Source organism: Cornus florida, unplaced genomic scaffold, assembly GCF_030987335.1.
Source record: "Cornus florida cultivar Cherokee Brave unplaced genomic scaffold, ASM3098733v1 CherokeeBrave_3.0.0_Hap2_Chr11, whole genome shotgun sequence".
Lineage (NCBI taxonomy): Eukaryota > Viridiplantae > Streptophyta > Magnoliopsida > Cornales > Cornaceae > Cornus > Cornus florida.
The window spans coordinates 116495313-116519459 of record NW_026775581.1 but is presented as its reverse complement, the minus strand read 5'-3'; the positions used below and the strand labels follow the sequence as shown (position 1 = coordinate 116519459).

The 24147-nt window shown below is 35.5% G+C and overlaps 1 protein-coding gene across 2 annotated transcripts; it reads left to right on the top strand.

Moving 5' to 3' along the window:
- The first annotated feature begins 565 nt into the window (after window positions 1-565).
- LOC132282281 (uncharacterized) lies at window positions 566-23370 on the top strand. Of its 2 annotated transcripts, XM_059783891.1 has the most exons (15): window positions 570-1014; window positions 4695-4822; window positions 5078-5207; window positions 7314-7470; window positions 7548-7626; window positions 9262-9302; window positions 9467-9583; window positions 9713-9793; window positions 12775-12837; window positions 12981-13032; window positions 15230-15304; window positions 22388-22435; window positions 22619-22654; window positions 22734-22808; window positions 22991-23370. In XM_059783891.1, exons 1-15 carry the CDS (start codon window positions 855-857, stop codon window positions 23063-23065), a joined length of 1317 nt encoding a protein of 438 aa, XP_059639874.1. In that variant the 5' UTR covers window positions 570-854; the 3' UTR covers window positions 23066-23370. The 2 variants fall into 2 exon arrangements, with proteins under 2 accessions (XP_059639875.1, XP_059639874.1); XM_059783892.1 differs by lacking the exon at window positions 22991-23370 and having other exon boundaries at window positions 566-1014; window positions 22388-22455.
- The last annotated feature ends 777 nt before the right edge of the window (window positions 23371-24147 follow it).

The window sequence follows — 24147 nt, the reverse complement described above, 5'->3', positions numbered from 1 at the left end:
ACTTGTAAGACACAATTGAAAAACCGGAAGGTATATCCTTTATCAAGAAATTAATCATTATAATTTAGGTATATAATATATATTATAGATGGGTACTTTTGTAATTTACTGTAACAATATAAAAGTATTTAAGTAAATTAAATAAATTCGTTTGTGCGGTTCGACACAAAAAAGGGAAGTCCACGTATATTAGTTTTATTTTTAAGAAACATCAATGTACTTATGACGAAATAAGGAAGGTCCGTATATATTACCTAATTTATTTAGAATTAAACACAAAATAAATTTATCAAACACCAAGAAGATCTTTTTGATGTTTTTAATAAAACTTGATTAATTTTTTTTTTTTTTTTACTCCACTTTTTCATTTACACTTTTCTCTACTCTCTCAGTCCTAGATGTCCAGAAAAATTAGAAGGAAAAAGAAATCCATTATAAGAAAGGGGAGTGTAGAAAACATCTCCCGCAAACAACACGTTTCATCTAGTATTATATAGTAATAATCAGCAAAATGTTACTTTAAAATAAAAACTCAGGTGAAGTTGTAAAAAAAGTAGCCCAAAATTATTCTACGCGGTTTTCGACATTTTCTTGGATATTTCCGCGACAAGCGACAGGTCAGAGGCAAGAGTGCATTGAAGATTTGAAGGGGAGGTTGGCGTGGACTCGCTTTCCTCTTCGATCCATTTTTCTCAGCTGTTTATATTTTATTTTATATAATTTTTAAAAAGAAAAATTTACTAATCTATCTGTTAATCGAAACAATCCGACGAATGAAGGTGAGATAGATACTGATTATCGATCGAACAAGCAAACTTGGAACAGTTTCGATCAATCTCTCTCTGGTATCGTCAATGGCTTCGACGGAAGGTTTGGTGCCCATAACAAGGGCATTTCTTTGTTCTTATTATGACAAATACCCATTTGTTCCTCTCTCCGACGACTTCTGTCGTCTTTCGTCCGAGATTCGCTCCATGGCCGCCGATTTGTACAAGGATTTTTCTGTTACTGAAGGTGAAATTTTCTTTTCTCGATCCGTATATATATATATATATATAATTTGTATGTAATAAGTATGTGTAGAGATGGCTAGAGGTCTTTACTGCTGCTTCTCGCAAAGAAGATACAAATCTTGGTTGAGAAAGCTTAAATCTTCAGATCAATTTATTTGTGTGGAAAGAAATGGAATAATTCCGTTTAACAAAGAATTTAAAGTGTGTATATGTATACACATATATATTGGGGAAGAAACTGCTATTAACCAAAGTCTAGTGAATATCATTGAGGTTTATGAAGAAGTTGAAATAGCATTTCTTCGATTTTAATCTAATTCCTGAAAAGTTAATGTAAATTCTAAGAAGGGGTATACAGCAGGACTTATACATAGATAATGAATTACAAGTTCAATGGTGTGAACCCATGAGTATGAGAAACTTTGTAATGATGGGGAGAAGGGTTTGTAAAAGTGTTTCCTACTGAACATAAATCCTCCTGGAAACTGATTCTAGACCCTTCTGACGTATTTAGTACGTGAACAAGAAGTGTGGGTTTTGCTGAGAAACGGCCTTTCAAGGACAGCGATGATTTTGGCTGGAAGCAAGATTATTGCCAGATTTGATCATCAATTTTTGTAGACAGTTTTCCTCTTTGTAGACAGTTTGTTTCTACTTTCTAGGGACCGCATTACCCAATCCTAATCCACCTTCTATTTTGGGGCAGCTTTCTAACTCCTAATTAAATACATGATCCTTAGAACCATCCCCTAGAATTTGACTATAGAAACTCTCCGACTCATCTCCATCTTATTAGTTATTGCAACAGAAAAATAAATAGAAATTGTTGTATCTTTAGCTTATAAATCAACCTTACCCTACTGTTCTTCAGCAGAATCAACCCCATGGTGCTCAAATTTTGTTTTTATTTCCTTCCACTGTTTAGTTAGGAATGGGGCTAGGAGGGAGTCTGGGGGGTGTTTTTAACGAGGATGGTTTGTTTATTGGTCACGGTCATGATGGAGTGCTGCTCAAAGGTTGACCCATCACGGTTTCCTTATTGTCCCAACCTTTTCTTGTGGGTGGGAAGAAGGGTAGTATACTGAGAACATAATATGGTAAGAACTTATACTGGAATACTCCTGTTTACAGCTAGATTTCAAATGTTGATCTTATACACATTTTTAGTCAAATGACATGGGTCCAAATGATATTTCCAAATTTGTTGGAATTGTTGTGAAGGACTGCATGAGGTTATTGTATTGGCAATATATCTCAAAAAAATTCCAACTTTATAGTGATTATTGTGTCACCTTTGGTTGTCATCTATCATCAAGTTGTGGCAAGTCTGGGCTAGAGGAACCAACGGCTTGACCCAAGTGGTATCTTCTCCTCCTAAATGAAAGGTTGAGGGTTTGACTCTCCAATAGGGCAAATGGGCGTGTGTCAACATATCAGAAAAAAGAAAATTTAAAAGTTTGGGCTGGAAATGCAGGGCCAAACAACGAGCTGCAAATATCTCCTTAATAAAGCTAAATTAAGTCCTAAATAAATGCATGAGAACAACTTAGTGGTGGGAATGTGAAAAACTTGGATCTTAAATCACAAGTAGCAGTGATGGTGCATTATGGTTAGTAGAACATGTAAAATACAGTTCTTTTTAACAAGGAGCTCTTTTGACACTGTTCATTTTTGTTGCAAATTTTGTTTAATGGTTTTGGGAGGCTGTAAAATGATGTGAGTTGTAGTGCAAGGCACCATGTCAATGTGAAATGATCAAATGAGAAACATCACATCATGACTCATGATCTTAATCTATTTCTCTTCATAAAAACTTTTTAAAGCATTGCTCTACATTTTAGCAATATAAAAATTGAGCACATATACGATGGCCCTCTTTGTATGACTTAACATGTTTGAGTAACTTATGTCCAAAGTGCTAATGAAGTATGGATAACAGTTGAAAAATGTGTATTTCTATTCTTTATTCAGTTTAAGTAAATGATGAAGCAGAATTTTTACACTATCTACTCTATTTTAAAGCATTGTTTTTCATTTTAGCAGTAAAAAATTGATCATGTATATGACAACCACAATATGACTGTTTGAATAACTTGGTTCAATAGTACTGATTAAGTATGGGTAATAGTTGAAACATTCATTTTTTAATTCTTTATATAATAATAATAATTATTATTATTATTTTTTGATAAGTAAAATTAATAAAAAGCGCTCAAAAGGGGAGCGAATCCCAAAGATACAAAAAGGCCAAAAAACGCCTCAAGCCTTCAAAGAGGCTAAAAAGAAAACAATCTCCTCAATAGATCTATAATCTCTCCCTGAAACCCAACAAAAAAGAGTGGAAATAATGGAGAACTTAAGCATAGAAATAGGCTTCTCCTTTCCATCAAAATATCTCCTATTTCTCTCGAGCCAAATGCACCACTAAATACAGAAAGGCGTAGCCCTCCAAGCATCCTGAATGAGAGCCCCAACTGAGAAACTTCTCCAAGCTTCAATCAATCCTCTAGAGGAACAAGGCATAACCCAAGGAACCCCAAACAAACCAAGCATCAAATCCCAACAAGCTCTAGCCATTGATGAGGCAGAAATTGTTAATCTACTTATTTACTACTGCTTTAAGAAGCTATGGCATGAGGAGATTTAGAAATCATTATTTTAGTTGGCTTTATGCTATGTTATTTGGACTCATCATTTAAATAATTATATTTGTAATTTTACCCTTACATTCTTGTTATTTCAAATTGGCTCACTAATTATATTTCTTCTTTCAATTTCCCACATTTCAGATATATATATATATATATATATATATATATATATATATATATATATGATTTTTATCCTTCCATTTTTTTTCATTATCTTTCATATTGTACTCACACTTAGTTTGTCTGTGTCGTATCCTAAATCTTAGGGATTATAAGAATCCAATACTTAGACACACACCCATTCCTAGGAATCGTACATTAGTCCATATGGTAATTTTTATGATTTAGAGAAAGGTCTAGTTGGTTGAGATAGTGAGTAGGTTACAAAATCACACACTTGCCAAACTTTTGACTACATAAAGTTATAAACATCATCTTGATTGGGGTTTTGTTAGGATGCATTTTGTAGAGCAACACTTTATGATGCAAACTGAAATGCACGGCCAATATTTTATTTGGTTATCATTCCTTTTATGTGATAATACTTCGGACTGATAAGTGCAATGTCACTGGTTCGAGTATGAGAATAGCCACTTTGGTAATGATATTGCAAAGGTTAAGTCTGTCTTTAGTTTTCTCCTTCCAGCACTTAGATGAGACATACACTGGGGGATGCTCATATTTTTATGCACTTCTACTTTTTCATCATTGGGAAGGCCAGAACCCATTAATGGTTTCGTCAAGCTTAGAATTGTATTGGGTATGACATTTCCTCTAGTGTTTTTTGCATATGCTGGCTGCCCTCAAATTCAAACTCATGTTCTCACACATTATAGCACAAGTTTTTACTGTTGCACCAAGTAATGTCCCCCCAACATTATCACTATAAACTGCACCAAAATAGCCACTATCATAATTTGACTGGAAAGCATCATCACAACGCTTTTAGCTACCATTAATTTTGGTAAGCAATTTTTCCAATGAATTCTTATACTTGACAACTTTAAATTTGGAATCAATTTTATTCTAGGAGAAAGACAACTTGTACAGGAAGCGGAATGCCAGCCTCCTCATAAAATTGATGAGAACATGTGGAAGAACAGAGAACAAATTGAAGAAATTCTGTTGTTACTGGAAAGCTCTCATTGGCCAAAAGAGGTAAGAAATATAGAGGCCTATGTTTTTCATTAATACCCCCCAAAAAATTATAATATTTTGTTACAATTTTTTTTATTTTTTATTTTTAAATTTTTTATTGTAGAAGTTGTGGCACGACATATTCACATTTTTTAATTGTTCCATCAGTTACCTTTGGTAATGATTTTGATGATGTTAGTTGCAAATTAAATTGAAGCGCTTTCGAATCATGCCATTTTGAGAACATTAAGTTTTGCATTTGTCTTGTGAATGCAGCTGCAACAACAGTCGTCCAATGATGCTGAACTTGCTTCTACGCTCGGGCGGCTAAAAGAAAAACTTCAGAAAACTCTAAAGGTTTTGGAGTCTTTCCAATCTAGGAATTCAGAGTATATATTTAACACAGGTTGGTTCTTACCTATGCTTAGAAACTTCTTGGAGATCTCATCCTTCTGTTTATGATGCATAAGAGTTCAATTTGCAACTATTAGCCCATTGAACAATTATGCAATACTTCTCCTTGTTTTGTTATCCAAGTCCATTAGTGTCAACCTAGTTAATTTATGCATTTTAATCCCAAGGTTTGTCAGTCAAACTTATTTTCTTAACATGTGTGATCCAAGTTGAACAAAAACTCTTGATTTCATATCACATTACCATCTCTATGCACTCTTATGATAATCAAAGAATTGACGGTAATAACTGTAAGTATACAAAAGAATAGGAATATTATTTATTTATATATATGTAAATTTTATGATGCTGGTAGAAACGAAAATTGCCAACACAATGACTCTAAGTCCTAACAGAGTATATTTACAAGGATAGGGCAGATTGGTTTCGTTTGGGATAATTCTATACTTGAATGGATACCAATATTTGAGGGGGTAGTTTGGCAAATTTTATCAGTATTTTCTGGTATCCTTGTTAGTAACTTAGTAGTTGATTGATTCTAACATTTGTTATTTCTTATTCTTGTTAAGAAAATGTTAATCCTATTACAATTTAGAAAGTCGCCTCTGTTGGATATTTTATTGAGAAATTATATTTTTTTGTTTTGCTATTCTCTAAAAGTTTTTATATTTCTCGAGTTCTTAGTCCAATTATGAGAGTTCTCTTGGGTTGCTAAGAATCCCATCTATATATTTTTATTTTTAGAAATTTGACCCTATATGGTTACCACGCCGTCTTGTGTTTGCGGACTTATTTTTTCTTATCTTCTACTTCTCCCTGTTGCTGTTTAGTCTTTAGAAATTACCCAAGTTATTTTCTAAAAGAACTGTATTTTGTGACATCGAACCTCATATTTTCTGATTCACAAGATGCAGAACTTACAAACTATCATACGTCCCTTTTGTCTTCACAGACCGTAAATCTACGACCAATTTTAAGCCTTTGCCAGCGTATTAGGTAATTGTGAACAAAATTACTCTAAACTTGTAATTGCAATTATTCATCAATTTGTGTGTGTGTGTGTAGTGTTTTTTGTTGGGTGATACACTCCTGTGTGGTGATCTACAGTGTAGATCCTTTCAATCTAATACAATTTAGAGCACTTAAGAACATAATTAGAAGTGCACACGTGCGTGAAACATAGTTAGGACTGGGAAAGAATTACATGGTCCACATTAATGGTTGAGAAGGAAGACTAATAATTTGGGTTGAGACAGGTAGGAAAAACATGCAACATGGAATTGCAGAAATAATACCAATTGGAGTTAAAATGGGATTAAACCATAGCTGGTTTGACCACGTACAGTGGCAACTTGTAACTTTACCAGTTTTAGTGAGGAAGTGATATGATCTAGACTAATGGTAATGATAGGGCAAGGGAAAGACCAAAAAATAGCGTGAGAGAGATATTTTAGGAAAAAACATGATAGAGTTGTTTGACTGGAACTAAGGTATTAGCCAAAGTATGATTCATGTAGCTGGCCTTGAATAGTTTGTTGTATTTACATATAGAATGGAGGTTTAGGAATTTTATAATGTTTTTATTCTATAGTGATTCAGAAGCGATGCATCAAGTTTGCATGAAATCTTTTCTAGTCTATAGATAACTTGTGCTTCAGAAACATTTGTCAAGTTTGCAGAAAATCCTGTTGGTCTGTTTATCATGTGTATTTTGGATTAGAGTATCACAAATAGAGGAAAAAGAGTTTAGGATGTTTGTTACCTTTACTGGAAAAATGTTTTTATGCTGTTCTCATACACACATTGGATGCGTGGACTTTGTACAAGACAATAAAATGATATTCTGGATGCAAGTCAATTTTCTTTGTATCTATTGTCATATGAAGAGATCATATTCAAATTAAAAGTTACACTTAATCAACCTTAGATGATTAAGCTTACACTTTTGTGTTGCTATAATATACAGTGTATTAACTAATACTGACTGGAAATATAGATTTTATCATTTTACCATTAATTTGTTTTGAGATGATGGCCTCAGTCTGCTGCTCTGTTATGTTCTTGACAACTTTTAGGGTATCTATGAATATTTATGCAGTTATGACCTACATGCCACAAGATTTTCGTGGTACCCTTATCAGACAACAAAAAGAGCGGTCAGAGCGGAATAAGCAAGCTGAGATTGATGCTTTGGTCAACTCTGGTGGAAGTATACAGGATCGATATGCTTTGCTATGGAAACAACAAATGGAAAGGTAAAGTTAATTGGTGCATTTTGACAGCCTTTGAATGATCTTATTATATGCTTGCTGATGACATATTACTCATCCAGGAGGAGAATGTTAGCCCAGCTTGGTTCTGCAACAGGTGTCTACAAAACCCTTGTGAAGTACTTGGTTGGAGTGCCACAGGTATGCCTTCTTTATCTTGATTGAGTGTACTGGTACATGTGTTGCTTGGGCTTGTGCTTCCAGTCCTTGATACTTAAATTTACTGCTTTAGACTTCTATTTTGTATGTCTCTCTATTTGCGATACTGCAGTCCCTTCCATCCTGGATGACTGGTTGGCATTCATTATCTTCTTTTGCTTTTCTTCATTTTTTTTTTTTTTTTTTAATTCAAGTCAAGAGCATTGTGGTTACATGTCTATATCATCCAATGTTTTTGGATCTTTCGAGGGGAGAAGAATTATCCTTATGCAAATAATATTATCAAGCCTTCTAATAAATTTCATGACATTGTTCACCATTGCAGTGTCTTTAGAGATGAAGTTGGATAAGCTTTGTATATTTTAGAGATGCATTGGGGAAGAATCTATAATTCAGTAGTGCGGTGAGTGGTTTCCTTCACATCAAGGGAGGAAAGAAGGAGCTAAGGATGTTTAATTAAGCTCTTTTTGGCAATTGTTGGTGGAAACATGCCAGGGAGCCTAATAGATTTTCTTTAGAGCGGTGCTTGGGTGGAATCTATTCAGTAGTGCGTTTGGTGGTTTCCTTCATGTTAAGGGAGGAAAGAAGGAGCTTAGGGTGTTTGATTAGGCTCTTCTTGGCAATTGTTGGTGGAAATATGCTAGGGGAAAGGGATCTAAGTGGCAAAGAATGGTAGATCATAAGTACTATAGGTTTTTTTTTTTATAAGTAACAAGTACTATAGTTCTAGCGTGGTTGGGTATTAAGAGAGGTGGACTCATCTTATCAGGTAGCTCAATGGAAAAATATTATGAAAGGTAGGGGGACTTCTTACCTTATATCTATTTCGTGGCATTGGAGTGATGGGGCCTTCTCTTCTCCTTGATTGGATGTGTAGATTGGAAAGATACTTGAGAAAACGCTATAGTTTTGTTTGTAGTCTTATGATTTCTATATTGATTCTTTTGTAGAGGATTGAGAGATGATATTTTGCTGTTGTTTTTTTGTCGTCTGGTTGTATACCCTTCATGCACTCAGGTTGCGTGATTGTTTTTAGTGATATTGTACTTGAGAAAAAAGTGTGGGCATGGTTTATTGTTACTTGGTAGTGTGGTCAGTGTTTCAAGAGAGAGCAAAAATGCCATATGCTTGTAGTTCTGCAGCTATCTTTGATGTTACTTCATGTTATACAGTCTTTTAGTACAGTTTTGGGACATGAGATTTTGTTGTTGATTTTGTGTCTAGTATACCCCCACCACATGGAACTTGGTTGAGTCCCCATTTCTGGATATTGTACTGACAAAAAAAAAAAAAAAAGAAGGAAAAAAAAAGACAAAAAAAAAAAAAAAAGAAAAAAAAAAAAAAAAAAGGAAAAAGGTTTCAGCTTGGCCAACTGTTCTTTGGTAGTTTGATCAGTGTTTCATGGGCGAGAATAACCATATGTTTTTAATTCTGCAGCTATCTTTGATATACTCTTATGTTACCTTATGTCATGTAGTTCTTTTTATATGAGGTTACTAAGGGTCAGTAATGATATGTTCTAGATGAATTTGTTAAGTTGTTATGCATTTTAGATAGACTCTATTGCAAGAAGTGTTGATGTTTAGGTTTATTTTGTCATACTTCTATTTGCTGCAGGTTCTACTAGATTTTATTCGGCAAATAAATGATGATCAAGGGTATCTTCTTTCTTCTTTAGAAATAGTATTTATTGTTTATTATATTTAAATAGATTCTTTGTTACTTCTCCCCTTCAGTGAAGGACAAAATTGAACTTTGAGGAGGTTTCATTTCAAATGGTTTATCTATGGCAATTTTTTACTAATAATTCTTTTGTACCTAGCCCAATGGAAGAGCAAAGACATCGTTATGGCCCACCTTTATATAGGCTTACAACAATGGTGCTCAACATTCGACTTTTTCTCTCTGTGTCATGGGGGCAGTTTGAGGCTAGAAAATTGTAAGATACATTGCAAGCTTCTTAGTCGATTCATTGAGTTCTAATAGAATTTATTATTATTTTTAGCTTTGTCCCATTGATATGGTTGCTCTTTTTGCCTTAAATCTCTGGCCACTTATTATGGAGCAGACAGAAGGGTCAAATAGCTATCTTGGAAGAAGCGGTTAATATCTACACCTCCGAGTTTGAAAGATTTGTGAAATTTATTGGGTAGTTTTTCTGCTTCCTGCTCCTGTAGCTTGTGTTTTACTCATTTGTACCATTTTTAGTGATGAGGATGCGTTGCTTATTATTTAATCATTAAACTCGTAGTGATTTCTGTTTTTATATGCACGTTCCAAAACAAGTTCTAAATTTAGAGATCCATAAGCTTATTCTTATTTCATCCCTTGTTTCTTTTTTCCCCCTTAATTCATTCCGAAGTTCTAAATTTAGAGATCCATTAAGTTTCTTCTTATTCATCCCTTGAATCTTTTTTGTCTAAGAAAATATCAGAAATAGTGATTTTTTTTTTTTTTTTTTTTTGACTAGTGAGAGTGTATTAGAAAGCCTTCAAAAGGGGAACTCATAAATCTATCCAGAAATAGTGAATAAAATCCAACAGATACAACCTTGCAGAAAATAAATCAATAAAATTGTAGACAATTAGAGAAACGAATAAAGTAAAATGGCCAGTATATGAGAAACTTATGCTTCTTTTGGTAGGAGTGATGGAAAAATGGAGAGAAGGGATAGAAGGAAGGATGAAAGATGCATCTCTCAGGAGGGGAGGGGTTGGGGGGTTGTGCCATCCCTCCTTTTGTTTGGTTGAGTGGAAGGGAAGGGAAGATGTGATATTATTTTTTACTAGTATACCCTTAATTATTTAAATTAATTTACTTAAATGGGAGTCAAAGTCTTTTAGATTTTATCCAACAAATTTTCATTCTCTCTCTCTCCTCTTCCTCCCACTTGTGGGATGCAAACAAAATGGTGTAGCATCCCTCCTCCCATCCTTCCCCTCTTCCTCTCCCCTCTACTAAACAGTGAAAGCTTGTTCCATCCCTATTTCTTCCTTCCCTCTCACCAAATGTAGGCTTGACGTACATATGACACTTTGCACTGTACTTTTACACCAGCATTCCAATGTAAAAATTTCCAAGTGATGACTACAAGGATTTATGATATTTCTCACATAGGCTCTGACATGTTTTCTCTCAAATCCACAAAACAACTAAGTTATTTCCTTAAGCCCATAAGATCTACAAATTAGGGTCTTTCTGTATCTAAACTCCCAGTAAATCCTACTAATTAAGCCCCGACTGTTGCCTTATATGGATCTAATCGTAGTAGCAGTTACATGAACACAGATATGATGACATTTCAAACCCTAAAAAAGTAGAATATGCACAGTCGGACATGACTATAGAAATATAAAATTTTCACCTATATACATCTATTGAAATGTAATTAATTTTGTTACGAAAAATGCAGCAAATCCAAGATAGAATCAAGAATTACGACAGAAAAGTAAACACACCACACAAAGAACACAAAGATTTATACGTGGTTTGGCAACAACCTACGTATACGGTGGAGATTCGGCAAAAGTCTTCACTGTGTGTAAAATCGGAGATTATAAGTTTTCAGCCCCAACTTTGTCACTCCAGACCCTAAGCGCCCCTAAACATCGGGCTACAAGAGACTAATTAAGGTCCACGACCCATTAGCAAAAAGGGTCAAAAAATTTTCCTCGGGGCTAAGACCCCGATCCCCCATAGCATCCACCGGGCGCGTCACCAAATTCGGGCCACAACATCACAAAAATTTAATTTGTAGACTAAGTTACAGAATCTAGAAGATGAAGCAATCAAATATTACTTACATAAAAAATAAAACAAAAAAGAGAAAAAGAAAAAAAAAAAAGCAAGGGAAATATTGTAAAGATCTATGTTACATGGACTCGGGTACGGGTGTCGGACACGGGTATGTATTCATGCGTCGGACGTGTTAAATCTCCAAATAGAACGGACACGACTAAATATTCATTTTATTAATTATTTTATTTTATTTTATTTTCTAGAGTAAAGTAATGTTTTTATCTAATATAATGTTCAATATAAGCATTTAACTCATTTTAAAGTAATAACGTAATGTAATTGAATGATTGGATATGCTTTTTAAGTTCATGTCCAACCAAAAGTGTCGAACACATATCCCATACCCATGTCTGAGGGATATGTGTCCGACATGGGTACTTAAGTCCTTTTGAAGAGTCCATGTAACAGAGGTAAAGATTATTATATTATATATGCTACCGCTTTCTTTACTTCAATTATAATTTTGTCCTATATGAAAAAGTTTGATTGCACGCTTGATTTGTGGTGACCATGTGTATAATGCCAATTTCTTTTAAAGAAGAAAGGTTGTACACATTGAGGTGAATTAATAATGTTTCCGAACTTGTTGGACATGGCTACTCTTTGTTCCTGTTAGAGTTGGGATTAATTTAAGGATGTCACCAGGAGGGACATCCAATCCTGACCTTGGTTCAGTTTCCATGCGGCTTACATCACCTTCAATAAGTATCTCAAATTAGTTTGTATTGTATAAGACTGGTATTGGGGTGTGTCAGGGATGTGTTGGCCAAGTGTCCAAATAATGAAATTTACTTCTAAATTATGGACACATCCATAAGTGTCGGAATTGTGTCTAGGAGAGTCCATAAATTGTAGGCGTTCTACACGTGTAGTCGTGTACTATATGGACATGACACCTTCACAGAAGTATTGGTACTCTAATCCCCTTGCTCACATGCCACTTTGTCACGCCATCAACCTTAGCATCCGAAAATTCAAGGCTCGCTTGAGCTTTCAGAGTGTGAATTTTTTTTTAACTTGACAACTTCAAAACATCCATTCACACTTATGAATAATGTTTCAAGAAGAAACCTCAATTATTGTTAAATGAGACTCCATCTGATTTATATTCATAATTAAAATATCCATTATGTTGAAATGCTCACTGTTTAGTCCTGAGAAGGTCACCATCAGACAATTTACATTCTTTACAAAGTTTAACCATGCAACTAATATTAATACAAGCCTATTATGAAAGTCATCTATGTTAAATGGCTTGAACATCCAACTTTCTATTTGCACTTTGGTTTGTATTTGCTGCTCACATATTGATTTGATTGTCTGTTTTTACAGTGAAGTCTTTGCAAATTCCCCTTTCCTTATCACAGCAGAAGCTGCCGGTGCAATAGAAGCAAGGTGATTGTCTGAGTTTCTAATGTAGTGGCCATTCCTCTGTTTTTCTACTGAACTGAAGAGGCTTTGGAGTATCTTATGGTATTTATAAGTAAAGCTGGTGTTATTGTTATCCTATTCAAAGTTTGTTAGCTTGCTTTTCACAGGAAAAATGATGACTTCAAGGAAGTAACTGTTCTTGCTGGGAAAACTTGTGAGGTTTGTTTTGTACATTATGCAAGTGGTTCTTTCACAATTGGAGGTGGTGGGTCACATATATTTCTTTCTTCCGTAGTTAGATTTTACAGGCTACCTGAGGTGTTTCTGTTGGTATTAACCTCCTCTTAATTAATTACTTATAAAAAAAAATAAACCTTCTATTAATTAATTGTCTTTGAGTTTCATTGAAACGGTACATGAAGAGTATACTCAACTAGTCACCCACTTCACAGATAATCAGAAAATGTAATCTCCCAGGAAACTTTGAGCTTGAGAAAGTTGATGGCCTTTCTTTTCCTTTCCTTTTTTATTTTATTTTATTTTATTATTTTTATTTTTTGGCATTATTCAAATGAATTCATGGATGTTATTTCCAGAAATATCTAAACTAATTGGTCTGTTTGTTTTGGAAATTAGGAGCTAAACTACTGAATTCATTTAATACATCTTATAAACCCACCCTAAAAAGTCACACCTTTACTTGCTTGACTTTGGAACACTAGCACTAGAGTTAATTTATTTGAACTCTTGATAAAAGACACCACCAGTGTCGTCATTACTATACTCCATGACAATTCTCCTGCAACAATAACCACTCTATTTACATTGGTATCACCTTTGATGATGTGGAGAGTGACTGTCACTACTGCATCAGCCGTAATTCCCTCCACTGTGACTGTCACTACTGCATTAGCCGTAATTCCCTCCACTGTGACTTTCACTACCACATTTTCTATTGGCTCAGTTGATTATTACTACCACAACCACCACTACTCTTGTCACTACTACAGAAGTTATTTTAGCAACCACCATGACCATCATAGCTTGTGATTTCCACATCGTATGGGGGGGAGAAGGTTGTTGAGACTTATACAAGTGGACACCACCTAACTTGTGCGTTTTGAGGAAAACTTTGAGCACTGATAGGAGAGTATGCAAAGAAGACATTATCTACACAGTGCGGGGCGGGTTGTGACAAATGGTATCAGAGTCAGATTTAGTCCTTGATTCGGTGTCAAGCTAAGCGCCCACCTGGGCGTTCCCACCCGGGAGGTGCCCGGGTCCAAGCAAGGTGGCCTGATTGGAATGAGGGTGTTGCGAGTTCGGGTGGGGAAAAATATTAGAGGTGTCCCACATTAGATTTGAATGTGAAGTGAAATGGGTATATATTGGTGGGTATGCAACACTATCTAAGCTTTTGGGTTAGAAGGCAAGCGTCCGATCCGTTATAGTGGTATCAGAATCAGGCCCAGTCCTTGATCTAGAGTCATGCCAAGCGCTCTCCTGGGTGTGCCCTGGTCTAGGTAGGGTGACCCGATCGCAACAAAGGCGTTGCGAGTTCAAGTGGGGGAGAATGCTAGGGATGTCTCACATTGGATCCGGATGGGAAGTGAAATGGGCATATTTCGGTGGTATGCAACACTACTGTGCACTTATGCACTCTCACCGATCTAATCATTGAATTGATCTGTTCAAAGTGCTTAATAAATGGGTCTATGCAATTAAGATCTCGATCAGTACACTCACTATTTTAATTAAAAGTTACCAAACCAAATCCAAACCTGTACATCCATTAACCAAGGTGTAATATGTATGTGTTAGGTCAACTGATCTAGCCATTAACTGACCCAAACTATAGGTATCTAAGTCACTCAACATTATCTACTGTGTCATTAAGTTGGCTTGAAGAATCTTGTTGATGATGCAAAGCAGTTCTGTCTTCTGTCTTCAATCACAATTTTGATGTGGAATAACTTGATGTGGTGATTCAGTCTTTATAACCTAATTGACGCTTTATTCATGTAATGCTGCCACTTCTTACAGATTCAACTCTCTTCCTTCAACAATTCCTTGAATTTTTTTTACATTAAGCAATAATCTAATCCCATCACAAAAATTAAGTTATCTTTGCATGTAATTTGTCAAAAATACATCAATTCCCAACTAATTCCTATTTTGAACCTGGCAATAAGGGTTTTGAAATTTAGTCACTTTTCATTATTTGAATTATATAGAATTGACCCAACAAATCGAATCCTCTGTATAATTGTTTGTTTGGGTTTTAAGAACATACTTAGATCACTTCTGTTTCCCCCTTTGAGTTTTATTTTTTATCTAGTTAGTATTCACAAATTTTCTCAATGGTATTACTGTTGATTTCAAATTCTTGACATTAAATAAATGCATGTCTTTGTAGGTTTCTTTGAATGTGGATTCTATAAACTCATATATCGCTTGGGATTTCTCCTTGGCACAAGGAAAAATGAATGTGGTATTGTTCTCAGATCTTTAAAGCGGTGTTTGTTGGATGAAATTTATTTCTTGTATTTGTAAAATTTGACATCTTCATTTTATAAATGCCATTACCTATTGGGGTCCCTGTTAGTTCAGGGTTCTAGGATGGACAAAGTAGGTAGAAACACGACCTTTTATTTGTTATCAATTGTTTCATGCTTCATTAAAAGAATAACGAAATACTTCTAAATTATTTGTAATCTAATCAAATTTAAAGGTAGATTCTAAGACACTTCAAGACTAGCAGTTCTTTGCAGAAAGCCTTTTAATTAAGAAACATGCCATAATGTTGTGACGGAATATGAATTCATGAGATCAAAGGGCCATCCAAATACTTTTGCATCCCATATATTTAGTTACCCCTTTCTTCTTCTTCCTCGTGATGATATAATAATTCTGGTATTGTATGTACATGTATGTTATATGTAATATGATATAAACAGTTATATTGAATATTATAGTATTGTACATTATTTGGATTGAGTGAGAGTGTCAAACACGATTGTTAGTCTACCTGGTGAGATTTAAAGGCTAATGAAGTGTTGAAAGCAAAGAAGATGCTAGGAATCACCCATAGTCTCTTATGTATCACATCTAAGGTGCATTAGATGATCCTCAATGTGCATAATTGATGGGAAAATCGTTAAATCTTGTTGCCTTGATGAACTTCTAAGGGGACATGACAGAGATACATGTATATATATAATCTGCTAGGTAATCCTATTCTAATAGGAATTGGATTGTTTTTGGAAACTTATGGACATTTATAAACCTATTAAAAGCCATATACAAAGAACCTATAATCTGTCTGTTTTAAAAAAATTAATCCATAGGTCTGTCCATGTGTCTTTAAGTGTGTCGTGCATATTGAACTTATTTATGCAATATATGTAACTGATCTGGCAACAAACTAGCCTAAGGAAGATATAAATTAATACCTACTAGAATTGAACTTATTTATGCAAGCTCACAAGTGCGTCGTGCCTTGAGATAAAACCTATTGCCCATAATTTTATCTTTCTTTATCCTCTTGTGGACTGCATCATTTTGTATTGGGGTTTACATGTTCTTTTGAGAGAACTTTTATGGATGTAAATTGTGCAGTTAACATCTTGTCCAATATGAATTCATTCAATGTCTTTGTTTAACATTTATATAGTGCAATGCAAGTAAAGGAATACAGGCTAGGAATCTTAGTATTAAAGTTGATAATTCTTATTATTTAGCTCAAATTAGTGCATAGTGGCCCACAGAGTAAACTTGACTTTAAATGGAGTCTAAAGTGGATGTTTGTGAGCTTTTGGCGTTGCTGTATCGGCACGAGGTTGGGGGGTGGGGGGATGATTGGTGTTGCATGGACTTTAGTCATGGGACGTTTGTGGGTGATCCTTTTATCAGGGATTGGTGGATGCTCATGGGCATTTTTTCTGTGGAAGGTAGTTTGGAGTACTAAAGAGGATCTTGACGATTGATAAACTGAGGAGGAGATTATTGTCATTGATATTGCATATGCAAGATAGGAGAGGAGTTGGTTAGCCAGCTTCTCTTGCACTGTCCAGTGGCTAGGGATAGCTGGGCAATGGTTTTTGCTTTGTTTGGTGTTCAGTGGTATATGTTGGAGTCTACGAAGAGCATGCTTAAGGCTTGGAGAGGTTGAATAGTTCGTAGGTAAAAGTCCTTGTTGCTTGGATGTTGACGCCCTTTGGCTTTGGAGGAGTCCGTGGAGAAAGCGTGATAGGTGGACATTTGATGAGGAAGAGATTCCAATTTGAGTGCTGAAGCTCTCTGTCCTTGGTTCTCTATACTTCTGGGTACAAGGATCAAATTGTAAATCTGTGGGGATATTTGGAAGTATAGTGGGCTCTCTTAGCCATATTTTGTTCTTTGGGATGCACTCCCCTTTTAAGTGCCTTTCAATGAACTTTTACTTATCCAAAAAAAAAAGTTGGAGTCCAGAGTGACACTGCCAATTGGTGCAGCCTAAGTATTTTGGGAACGTTAGAAAGATTTCCTGTTGGGGAGAAAATAGAAAATGTAGATTTATGGTGGGAAGGTGGCAAAAGGGTAACAAAAGGGAGGAATAATAGTTGAAGAAAGGTTTGGGAGATAGAAGGAACGAAGCAAGAAGGATGCAATGCGGATTTCTTAGCCGCACGGGCACAATGAAAGTGCAACAGTTGCATGGAAACAAGCTACCAAAGATGACGAGTAAGTAAGAGAGGGAAAAGGAAGAGAGAAGGGGAGGGGAGGAATAAAGAGGACAAATAAAAGAAACTATCCCTAGTTGTTAAAGTGCTCCAAGAAGTTCTACTCATTTAGTGTTTGACGCGAGCTTTATTTAGCAGAAACTAGAACCTTACTAGAACAATATGATAAGAAGTGCATTTAACTTGTGGGTTGCTTATCTTGTGGTGTCCCAGCAGAGAATATATTTTGAGTTGTCATATGCAATTTGTTATAAATATACTTTATTCTTAATTTGCTCTTGTTTCAGAGATAGAATAGATGGTAACAAATGGAGAGGAACTTCCTTAGAATTCTCGTAAAACCCTCAGAACACGCAATGATCATGTGAAAAACTTCTTAATAATATAATCTCGATTATCATGTTCCCTTTTTCGCTTCATCGATTAATTTGCGTGACTTATTATTATTGGATAATTACACTGACCTCCCTTGAGGTTTCGTCAACCTACACTGACCTCCCCTTTAGTTTGCCATATTACACTCACATCCTTCGAGGTTTGTATATAGATAACATAGACCTCCCCTCCGTTAACAAAAAACACTGTTTTTGACGGAAAATGATGATGTCAGCATTTTTTTATTTATCAAATTCCCATTCTACCCTTGTGTGCTTCAGTTTGGGTCTCATCATTACGGTGAGCCCATAGTTGTTAAAGGCTCAAGGTGCACAAAAGCGCAAATGCAACCTGGAGCCTGAGGCGCAAGGCGAGATGCGCCCCCGACTGAAGCAAGGCGCAAGTTGAAAAAAAAAAAAAAAAAACCCCACCCAATAAAGTATTAAAGATGCAATAGTATATATAAAGATGCAAAAGTCAACTAAATGAATTACTTAAATTCAATATTCAACATAAAGATGCCAAAGCCAACTAAATCAAGTACTTGAGTTCAACAGTGAATAATCAAACATATTAACATAAAGATGCACGTTGAATAAAACATTTTTGCAAGCTGCAAGCACCATGTTTGGATGCATTAAATAGAAATTATGAATTTATCTTGCAAAAACCACAAGGATGTGCTATAGTTTCAAATCAAATCAATCAATCTAATTTTCTGTAAGCACCATGATTGATTCTATTTTTCATTTTTGGGTAAGTGATTGATTGATCTCTATTAAACAGATTAATAAGGAGTAAACAAAATCAATAGAAACAGAGAGGGGATGATCATCAAACACATGCAAGGCACTAATCTAGACAAGCATAAAAATAAAAATAAAAAAAACAGAGGACCAACATAAATAAAAATAGAGGACCAAGTTGGCCTAGCCTAAAAATAAATAAAAAAATTTGTCAGACTCGAGAGAGCCGAAAGAAGAAGAAGAAGAAAAGAAGAAGAATAGAGAAAAAAAAATAATAATAATAAATCAAATAAAAAAAAATAAAGAAAAAAAACTGCCAGACTTGAGAGAGCCGAGAGAAGAAGAAGAAAAGAGGAAAAAAAAAAAAAAAATCAAATAAAAAAAAATAAATAAATAAAAAAATCTGCCAAACTTGAGAGATCCAAGAGAAGAAGAAGAAAAGAGAAAAAAAAAAATTTGACGAGACTCGAGAGAAGAGAAGAGAGAAGAAGAAGAGGAGGAGAGAAGAAGAAGAGAGAGAAGGAGAACTTACGGGCAGATCCGAGACTGAGAGATGATAGATCCGGTAGATCTAAGAGTCTGAGACTGAGAGGCTTCGCAGATGATATCCTTCGCTACCTCTATCTCTTTTTTGTTGTTGTTGTTGTTGTTGTTGTTGTGTAACTTGTAAGTTTTGTAGTCATAAGAAGTAATAAACAAATAAAAAGTAACAATAAATAATAAAAAACCAAAATAATAACAAAACAATAAAATAAAAAAACCATTTTTCAAGCAGGCGCGCCTGTAGCCTTGCGCCTGTTATACAAAGGCGCTCACCTTGTTCAACTGTAACGCCTTAAGCCATTCAAGGCGACAAGCTGCAACTCCGGTGACAACAAAATCGTCCAAGTAGCAGCGTAGCTTAAATGAACCAATCAACAGCGAGAACACTCCTCCGTGTGAAACCCAGTTCCGACGAACAAACTGCAACTCCGGTGACAACAAAATCGTCGTCTCTTGAGACCTTCCTTGGTTCCGGTGACTGCAAAACCCAGTTTAGACTGAACCACATTAGAACCAAAAATTTGTAGACAGAGAAATATAGATACACACCCAGAGAGAGCGTGCTTAGCTTTTGATAAGGGCAATAAAACTTGCAATGGGCAGTCTGCGATGGTGCCGGGAAGCTTCGTCGAGATGGGTTTTGAAGGTTAGCCGAAGCTTATGATGATGCTGGAGTCTCGTTGGACTTAGGTTTCGCCGAGCAAGCGACGACTAATAGTGTAAGGATTCGGCCGTGATGCAAGCACTAAATTTAGCAACGATTGGTTGGCGAGCAAAGAAGAACGGGGTCAAGCAATAATGAACAGCGGTAAAGGAACCACGGCATGGAGAACTCACCGGCAAGGAATGAAGAATCCATCGGCGAAGCTCACGACGGCGAACAACAAAGCTCCATTGTGATGGCGAGCTCATAGTTTTGGCGTAAACCACCCATTTCAGTTTGGCAAGTTGTCTTTCGGGTGCACTCCTCTCTGGCAACGCTTCATGCAACGAGCAAACCCATTTCTGTGACGGCCGAGAAAGCTATTTTCCCTCTTTACAAACAGACACAACTTCTGGGATTTTATTTTTTATTTTTTATTTTTTTGAGAAATTAATGATCAAGAAGCAGGTTAGATTCATTCACGTGGTTTGGATCATGTTTGGCTGCCGACGCGGTTTGTGTTGAAGATGACGGTGGGTGGATGGTTATGGGGGTGTGTGTATAGATATATGTATATACAGGGTGGACATGGTGTTTACCGGCACCAGCTTCCATTGATTCTGGTAAACACCTCATAGAATTGGAACTCCATTGATTTCGGTGAGCCTTGATTGAACCATACTTCAACGGTACAAATACAGAGCTATACACATTTGTATACGATGGGTTAGCGATTTATATACAAGAGAGATTTTTCATTAAGAGACCCAACCGAGAGAGAGCTTGAAGAAAACAGAGCCCGTGGGATACATATATCTCAATATATATGTGGATTTATATATATATATATATGAAATCGCAGAGTGGTCATCACTGTGGCTTTCACCAGACTGAACTGGGTTCGCCGGAGATGATGTTCGGAGCACCGTGATGTTATTGTAAAGAGAGAGCGTGGACAAAGGGTAAATTAGTAATTTTACTATTTCCATTAACGCTGTCCATCTTATATGCTTGTTAGGGGAGGTGAGTGTAATTTGACAAACAAGAGGGGAGGTCAGTGTAGGTTGACAAAACCTCAAGGGAGGTTAGTGTAATTATCCCTATTATTATTCCACATAACAGATTTTAGTCATGAACTCTAAAGCTTATGTCAAACTTGTGTCATATTAGAAATCCACGCGTGATATGAATGCTCTGTGGAGCATGTGACCTTGGAATAAGTTAGCACACTGGCAGAAAAACTAAAGAAGTGGTTTTACAATGAGGGAGGGTAGTTGTTCTTTAGTCACAATCGTACTGGAAATGGTATATCTGATAGATGTAGGGCTTAGAATGATGGTTGAGGATTTGTGTTGACAAATGGTTAGTCTGGGGACTACCTTGGAAAGCTTGCTTTGGTGACAATATGAACTCTATTTATGTGGTGCAATCATTAGCTGCTAACTAAGATGTGCTATTTCCTAATCTATTTGTCATGTTGAGTAAACAATTTTTTGTTTTCTTTTTTTACTTCATGAGGAGATGAAGACCGACGATCTGGTTCTCAAATCTTATGGGCATCACAAGTATAAAAGTTGTTTGTAGCATTCAAGAACGGTAAAAAAATGTTGATGGTAATAAATTATTAGTTCTGATTTTGTTGTGGAAGAAATCTACAAATCTGGGCCTCCTTATTTTCCTTGCCCACTATAAGCTCGGTTTTGCATCATTCGGTGCTCAATATGTTGAGTGGTTGGTGGTTTAGTGATCAGAATGGCAAAATGGTCTGGATTTTTATTTTTATTTTTATGTTTTTGGTTATGGAAGGCAAGTGCTCATACTTTCTAAACATAACAAAATCTTAACGATATCTTTTAGGACCTTTCGGGGACATCCGATAAAATCTCGCAGGACTCTTTCTCGAGTAATACTTTGTGCTATGAGAGCCCTATTCTTGGAATTTCTAGATGACTGTTGCTTGGGCTTTTGAAGTTTTTATTTATTATATATGTAGGGTCTGGGCTTCTTTCCCTCTGATGAAGTTATCCATTCATTAAAGAAAAACAATGAAAGAACAGTGCATAAAAGTTCTCCAGTCCTTCCTTTCATGTTCTGATTAGTTATTGTGTTTTCTTTGGGTCAGGTAGAAGTGTCATTGAGAACCTGCAAGCATGCCTATATGCATGCCTTGTGTTTATTCCTTTAATTTGTAACTAAAATGTACATGTACAGCCCATTTAGCTGCTTGTCGCCTTACGGTTATGGATCTGTTGCCTCAAGTATGATTGTTAGGGGCTTACTGATGTAAGTGTTACATTGAAGACTATTACAGAACTTCTCAACTTCAATTTAAGTTATATATTCTTGCTATATATGTTTATATATTATTTATCTCGCCATGTGTCATTGAGTTCAGTCTTTATTTTTGTGGTGATGAAATTTGATGTAGAAAATTTTAGCTTGGGTATTTGTTAGTTGAGATTGCTGCACTTCTGCAAAATCCATGACTCTAGTTAGTAGAGTAGATTGCTCTTTATATATTTGAGTTTTATATTGTTGTGCTACAGGATATCGGGTTTAGCATAGAGTGCATAGATCCTTCGGGTCAAAAGAATGTAAGTTTACCCCTATAACAGTGAGTGTTCTTTCTTATCTGGTTCTGAACATTTTCTTTTAGTTAAGATGCCATCTTGTGATGGCTCCTACATTGCTCTTCTTCTTTTTTTTTGTTTCGACTTTTTGACTTCAGTTTTTCTACTCTTATATTTATGTTGGGGGCATGGGTTCTTATTCTACAGATGATCCTGCCATACCGGCGTTATGAGTCTGACCAAGTGAGTTGGAGCTTTATTGCTGGTAATTGATATTACTGTGTGCATTACTGTACGGATCTTTTACACACAGTTATTGCAGGGTAACTTCTGCACATGCATACCTGGAACTTACAAATTCATATGGGACAATTCATATTCAAGTTTCTTTAAGAAGGTAGGCAAACATTGACTTTTTTGTGCTTCCTTTGCCCATGATGATAACTTGATGCAGAATTTTGACTGTCTGGAACTTACAAATTCCTATTGGTTTTCATATTGCAAATTTTTATAACTGTGGGCATGGGTAAATTTTTTGTGCTTCCTTTGCCTGATTTAGAATGTTAAAATTCTTGGTAGGCCTTGCGTTACAAGGTTGACTGTATACCACCAGTAGTGGAGCCGGTGCAATCAGGAACTAAAGTAGAAGGATGAGAGGACGGGTCTAGTTTATGTTGCCAGATTGAGGCTTCCCGGGATTCATGTGACAGTGACATTCGTTTGTATCATCTCCATTCTTTTTCTTTTTCTTATTTATCCAATCTCCTGGGGTTGATGGTCTCACTCCAGTTGCTTCATTAATGGAACTTGCTGCTTGCTCATGAAAAAAATATTGTATAATGTTTGTATATAACCTGTTGTCCAATCAAATCATGTCTTGTCTTGTACAATGTAAGCGAAGAACTAAAGAGTGAGCACCTAATGAATTATGAGGTAATATATGTTAGCCTCTTGTTCTCTTTTTGAGGAGTAGAATGTTGTCTTCACCTTTTAAGAAACATTTTTCACTTTTTATCATTTCGTCTTTTGGCATTGGGTTACTGCAGCTAGAGGGGAAGCACATGTAATTAAGCATGGTAAGCGAGATTTTGGCAAAATGCCAATTACCATTATGGTCATGGTTTTGGACCGTCGTTTAGTGCTTGATCTGGTTATAAATTTGTGCACATGATTACTGGTTTGTTCTACCACCATGTCTGATGGATGAAGCGGTTGTAAGAAATTGGAAAGAGTAAGCTTGTCATTTAGAATTTAGGTAAAAGTTAAATTTTGATAAGAAGAGAGAACAAAATCTTCCCGAATTGAACCATTGTTTGACAGGGTAGTAAAATTTTATTTTATTTTCTTTTCTTCTTCTTCCATCATTTTTTTTTTTTTAAAAAAAGATAAAAAAATGGAACTTGTAAACCCAGTTTTTTAGAAAAATAAATCACGCCTAGGGGTAATAATTCGTTTCGTGCAGTAAAAATTTATAATCAATTTTTTCCCTAAATAATTTATAATATATATATATATATATATATGTATATAATTCGTTTCGTGCAGTAAAAATTTATAATCAATTTTTTCCCTAAATAATTTATAATATATATATATATATATATATATATATATATATGTATGTATTTCTTTCAGGCAAATCAATTTGATATTAAATAAGAGACCAGTGACAGAATTTCAATCATAGTGTGAATATATTTGAAAAAGTTGCTAGAGAAAGCAATCAGCAATGATAG